This window comes from Poecilia latipinna, unplaced genomic scaffold (assembly GCF_001443285.1).
Source record: "Poecilia latipinna isolate Pla-1442-1.1 unplaced genomic scaffold, P_latipinna-1.0 Scaffold138, whole genome shotgun sequence".
Taxonomy (NCBI): domain Eukaryota; kingdom Metazoa; phylum Chordata; class Actinopteri; order Cyprinodontiformes; family Poeciliidae; genus Poecilia; species Poecilia latipinna.
Window position 1 is genome coordinate 246,577 of NW_015112754.1, and position 6,318 is coordinate 252,894.

General features: G+C 41.6%; 1 protein-coding gene across 1 annotated transcript in view; it reads left to right on the forward strand.

Annotated features, from left to right (window-relative positions):
* The window catches only part of LOC106945306 (calcium-independent phospholipase A2-gamma-like), a 26,554-nt gene extending 22,184 nt beyond the window's left edge, over positions 1-4,370 (forward strand). The window contains exon 10 of the mRNA XM_015028905.1: positions 2,455-4,370. Within this exon, the coding sequence (XP_014884391.1) occupies positions 2,455-2,723 (269 nt within the window). The 3' untranslated portion in view covers positions 2,724-4,370. The remainder of the gene's footprint in view (positions 1-2,454) is intronic.
* Positions 4,371-6,318: the final 1,948 nt, after the last annotated feature.

Here is a 6,318-nt window from a genome sequence, read left to right on the forward strand (position 1 = left end):
AGAGAGAGAGAGAGAGAGAGAGAGAGAGAGAGAGAGAGAGAGAGAATTTTATTTTTTTTGGTATAGCCTATAAAACCTTAAAAAAATACACTGAAGTTTGAAGTTGTATCGGGACAAAAGAGAAAACATTGAAGGAGCCTGAAAGCTTTTGTAGCACACTATGTTATGTGTGCAGTGTCTAAAGTTAAACACACTATTAGGACATATGCACAAAACTCTCTTTCCCCTACAAATTGTGGTTTCTGTGAGTTCAGTGCCGACAAAGGACTGCAGTTTATCTTTGTCCAAGATGGATCCCACTGCGGCCCTGTGAGGCTGCAGCCTCTTAATGTCCTTATCACCTCTCGACATGGGCACTTCTGCCGTGCCTAAATTTGGCTCACCCCGTCCCTGTTGATGCGGGGGTGCAGGATGCGACCAAGTTGCTTCATTGGACTTTTTTTTTTCCTCTACAAGAAATTACAACCTCATCTTGTTAGCTGGCTCTTTTCTTTTTGCCCTGAAACCAGCCAATAAATTATAAAATATGTAATCTGTCACAGATTTTTATTTATTTCTCTTTCTTTTAAGGTTTGTCTTCAAGGCCCCTGCTTAGTTCAGGTCAGATAAAACTAAACATGGCATGATTACAGCCTGTTATGGAGCAGACTTTAACTTAATGGACAGCACAGTCCTGAGCGCAGTGTGGCATCGCTCTGAATGTTAAACATGTCTTGGAAAGCTGACCTTGGGTCAGATTTCTCCTGAGACCACCGGTCACTCTTAACCCTTTACACATTCCTTGTTGTGGTACTGGGAAGTGAAGGTGGGCTGTTTGTGAACAGATTAGGATGCTCGGAGTGTCCTCAGCTCTGCATAAGGAATCCTGGCTTGGAGCCAGTTGTAATGTTTATGGATACTCTTTGTATTTTGAGACCGATGCTTTTGTTCAAAACGTGCCATCATTTATAGTCTGCGTTGTTTCTTAAAGGTCCCGCTCCGTTACTGCGGATGAAAATTTATTCTTTTTAGAGCCAGCGGATGCGTGTTTATGTACTAAACAATATGCCACAGTGCCTACCTTTTAACTTCGTCTGCTGATGGGAAACCCTGGTTGCTCTGTACTGTTTCACACAGCACTGTCTGATAAAATGTCAGCTTTGGTCTCATCTGGTCAGAGCACGTTTTTTTCACACCTCTGTTGTGTCACCTACGCGGCTTGTGGTAAACTGCACTCAAGATTTCTTCTGAGTCATTTCAATGATGGTATTCTCCTAGACACTTCCCATAAAGGCCAGCTTTGTGGACTGCACAAGCCCAAACCTGTCTGTTAACAATACCCTTCCTTGTGCCCTTATTTCTTTCCCCCATTTGTCTTTGTTTTGTTCCCATCTTTGTGTCCTACCGCCATTCCTCTCTTGTGTCACTCTGTCTTGCTTGAGTCAGTTTCTCCCTTCCTTGTGCCTTTCCTTTCTTTACTTTCCATTGTCCCCTTTCCTTTCTTGTTCTTCCCTTTTCATTCATCCTTGTGTCCTTCCTTTGTTCGCTCGTTCCTTCCTGCCTTCCTGAAATGATTTGAATTAGGTCGTCTTTAATTTTGCAGGAGCTTTTGGAGAGTCTGCTGATGCTTAGGATCTGCAGACCACCAACTCAACCTCACAATCACAGCTCCATTCATGATTAAAGATTCTGTTTAAGGGCGTCGATAATCGCACAGTGTGAACCCGATGTGAGCGGCGCTAATCCTTATAATATAACGGTATCAATTTGAACATTTTAATGATTGTTCTTTTTGACGTGTTCCAAGCTGTCAGTGTAAGGTACTTACCCTAACCCTAACCCTAAAGTTCAAACTAATATACTTTGACTATAAGTAGACAAACCCTAACAAGCTGAAATGTTTGCTAATATTATTTTTTCAGGGTTAGACTTTTTAAGACTCTTTGATTGGTTTTGACAACTAAAATAAAGTCAAGAGAACTTTCCGCATGTCCTCCCAATAAACTGCTAGACTTCTGCAAAGCCTCGGAGGAGAGCGGCGGTTTCGATAATGGTTTCCCTGACATTTGGGGGGAAACGCATACAGAAATACGAACACAAATCTTTCTGGATCCATTAGGTGTGTTTTCACATTTTTTTTTTTTTTCCCCCACTGCTCATTCGCAGTGGGGAAAATCAACTGAAAAGCTGTTGATTTTAAAACCAGTCATGCAGTGCAGACGGAGACGGCTATGGGAGATAAGTCGAGCATTTTCTCTTGGACCTACCTCAGGCTTTCAGCTCCAAGTGATCACTCAGTGACACATGTAATTCTGTCACAGTCCTGACAGGCAGAATTTGGCTTCGCTTGCACTTTTCGCACCAAACACAGCTGTTGAATGTTTGTACATACCGAAGCTATTACCAGGTTCATTAGTGCGTGGTTACTAGCTTGTTACTCACCAGGCCTCACTCTGTGTGTTTCCGCCCCCCCAGAGGTTCACGCCATGCTGGACGCCTTCCTCCCTCCCGACACCTACTTCCGCTTCAACCCCTTCGTGAACGAAGAAGTCCCCATGGACGAAAGCCGGCTTGAGAAGCTCAACCTGCTGCAGGCCGAGGGCCTCCGTTACCTGGAGAGGAACGAGGAGAAGCTGAGGAAGGTCGCTCGCCTCCTCACCCGAGAGAAAAGCTCCATCCAGAGGGCGACCGAGTGGGCCAGGCTCAGGGCTGACATGTACAACGGCCTGTCCTCAAAGCTGTAGAAACAAAAGGAAGTGACTTTTCCCAGCCCAAATCCTCCACACAGTCTACATTTAACTTTATGTCATGTTACCATGGTTACTGTAGCATAGTTAATGTCTTTTATTTTTTTTACCAATAGCTGTAAAAAAGAAAAACAGTGTGAGATGCATATAAAATGCCAAACGCCTTCTCTACTCACCAATACTTTGACAGATATTTCTACTGTTGATGTGCCAACAGCTCTAGCACGTCCCACATAAGCATTTTTTTTTTTTTTTTTTACTGCCAACAACTTTGGCAGGGAACAATTATCTGGTTACTACCTGTGTATCACTGATTAAGCGTGGTTTTTAAATGAAAAATAGTGAAGTTTGAGGAAATCCTCAAATATAAATCTGAGCAACGCTGTCAATAAGATTTAGAGGCGCTGCGCCTGTTGACTTCCCTCCTTAAATTAGTGAAAGTGATATGAAGCCAAGGCCACTAGAGAGTTGGCTTCAATTAAAATAAAAACTTGAATATATTTAAAGCGTAGAAATTACGAAGCTTGATAGTTTTATGCCTGTTGGGTGTTATTGCTAAATTACACTAATATCCCTTGTTGCAGATTTGCAAAAGAATAATTAAGCTACTTCCGCACAATCTCATATTACAGTTGAATGAAGCGGCTGAAAAAAATAAAATATTTACAGCGTCGTATAATTTAAGGAGTTGTAATGTTTCACGTGAGCACTTTTTAATTATTAGCTTTCTTTTTTTTTTTAAAGTTACCTGCCAATACTGATTTTTAGCTCACTCCAATTTCTCTTCCAGTAGCTTAATTACCACCGTTTAAAGTATTTTTTTAGGCTTAAGCAATGAGCAGTTATTAAATATTGATACTTCAGCAGCAGAGGTTTCTTTAAAGTACACAAGCTGGAGAGCAGTTGCTATAGAGTAGGGTCATACTAATTTAAAACAAAGACAACGTTGTTACATGTTGGCTTGTCAAACGTTGGTTAGCATCATTTATTAGCGACTACCGAGGTAACCATTAGTAAACCTGCACTCTCTGTGTCTACTTCCTAAAAAAACATATATGGTTACTTTAAAGTTTCCAAAAGGCTGCTAACATTTCCAAATGTGCCCTGTTCCATGACAGAGACTCAATGGGATAAAACCGAGCAGCTTTGTTAGTTGAGCACCACTTACCGTCGTAGCGGCCTCCTCAGAAACTTCCCTTTCCTTTTGAACACCTTTTGTGCTACATCTGACTTCATTCTTCCCTCTGTAACAACTTCAACATCGAAGAGTGTTATGTGTCAAGAAACGACTCGTTTCGTTATAACTGCAACTATCTCTCATTTTTGTGAAAGATAGTTAATCAGGGTCAAGCTGAGGTCCTATGCTGCAGGTGACATTTCCCAGCTATGGGTAAATTGTGTGTGTAACACAAATGGTAGATGAGGGTCAACCTCGGGCATTACAAGTATTACAAATGTGTTTCTAATATAAATAAGATTCTATAGAGAGAATGCAAATCACAGATGTGTTATTTAACAGAGATCCAAAGCATGTCTGTCATATTGTTGTGTTGTTTTAACTTTAGAGTATTTAAAGTTGTTTCAAACATTTTTCTATTGACTGGGTGTTTGGTTCTGCTTACATGTTGTGCTGTCTTCAGCTTGCCCTTTTTTCTTTGATGTCTCTCTCGCTTCTCATCTAGCTCTGTCGCAGTTTCTTCTCTCCCATACTGTAATGTTTTCTGAAATGATGCAGCTTGTATATGACAGATGTTTTTTTGTTGTTGTTTTTTTTTTTGTTCTGCTGTTATCGATTTGCCACAGTGGAAAAATGGGTCTCCTCTGTTTGCCGCTGTATAAGCAGCAGTCGTCCATTTCCAGACCCAACCAGGTCAAGCACTGTGTAACCGACGGAGTCGCTCCCTGAGGGACCCTGAAGTAAGACGGCTACTGATTTCGTCCTAATTGTTTTAATTTTACCGTCCATCTCGTGTTGGTCCAGTGTAAATACTGTTTGAGAATATAATTAAAACCCACCGCTGAACCATAATGCATCCCGCCTCCTCTAATTATTTGAAGTTAAGCCGATTATGATCTGAGCAAAGCTGCAGTTTCACCCTCGGCTCGTGGATCGTCTCAGGAGAAACGTAGTACATATGAAGACCGTAATGTATGCTCACAACCGCCTGATGGTTGGAGTGATACACCATCGCCCTTTTGATTCAAGATTCAATGGACTTGTTCTGATTTGTCCAAACGCCACCCCAGTTGCTTTTTTTTCCAAAAATTTTTTTTTTTTTTTTTTTTTTTTTTCACTGCCTTAACTCAAATGTGTGTTGTAGAGGCACGGGTGTGTTTGTCAGGGGAATGTAATTTCACTGCTCATCCCTGAGCTACCTGTCACAAGATTGAGAAAGGTGAGGCGCGTTGACTGCAAGGCTTTGCTTAGGCAACTGGATAACAGCCCGGCCCAGTGATGGATCTCGTTGCCCCCCCAGCATAAACTCTGCTCTCCACCAACTGCTTTACACGCATGGAAACACAAGGATGGCCTCAGAAAGCAGAGGACGCAAGAAACCGCTCCAACAACACTCAACATTTTGTCTGGAATTTGGCAACGGTGAAAAGAGGAGAAAATAGTGTTTGCTTGTTTTTTTTTTTTTTTTTGTTTCAACTGAGTTTAAAGGCACATTACATTTGTAGGATTCCCAAATAAGAGGCACCTTAAAGCAGCAATATGTAACTTTTATTTAAAAATAATAAAAAAAAAAAAAAAAATTATGCTATTTTGTTATGTCATGACAGTATGAGACATATAATCATATAATCCTCTGTTTTCCCCCTGTGGTCCTGCTGTAATCTGAAAAAATAAAATAAAAATCTGCTCCATCAGAAACAACCAATCAGAGCCAGGTGAGGGTCTTGGCGCTGTCAATCATCCTTGTGTACACTGCTCACATCCTCCCCCTTTGCTCTCTGCCAGGCTACAGATGGTTCACCACAACAGAGGCGACAATAGCATGGCCACCAACGACGACGGATAAACTAAGTTATTTTTCCACCACTATCCCAAATATGCTGATAGACTTACAAATAAGGAAACTTTGAATAAATCCTCTTTCTATCTATGCTGTAGGAGGAACGCCATCTCTGAAGCTCTCTTTCCATCTGCTCTCTACACATAGAGAGCATATCTACCGTTCCTCTCCCCATAACTTCTGTCAGCTCCCCTCAGGACCAACCTGTCCTGCCTGTTTAATTTATTATGCGTTTTTATTGGTGGTTTTGTGAATCCTGTACAGGTAATAGCTGCTTTAAAAGAGCTTTAGAAATAATATTGACATTTACATTAGCATTGACCTTTACCTGTCATTGACCCCTTATTCAGAGTCTCTACTCTTAACTGCTCCACTCCTCTTTCTACCTCCTAACATGCTTTCTCGCTAGTCCACCAACAGTAATCCGATATCCTTCCTTTCATCCTTGGCCAACAGCACTGGAGGCGGTCATTGTTCGACCGGGCCTCGACTGAGGCAGTTATTTTGGCGATCCACAAATTTGTTTTGGCTCAAGCTCTATGTCGGATGCCCTTCTCGATACAAATTCCTTGGGC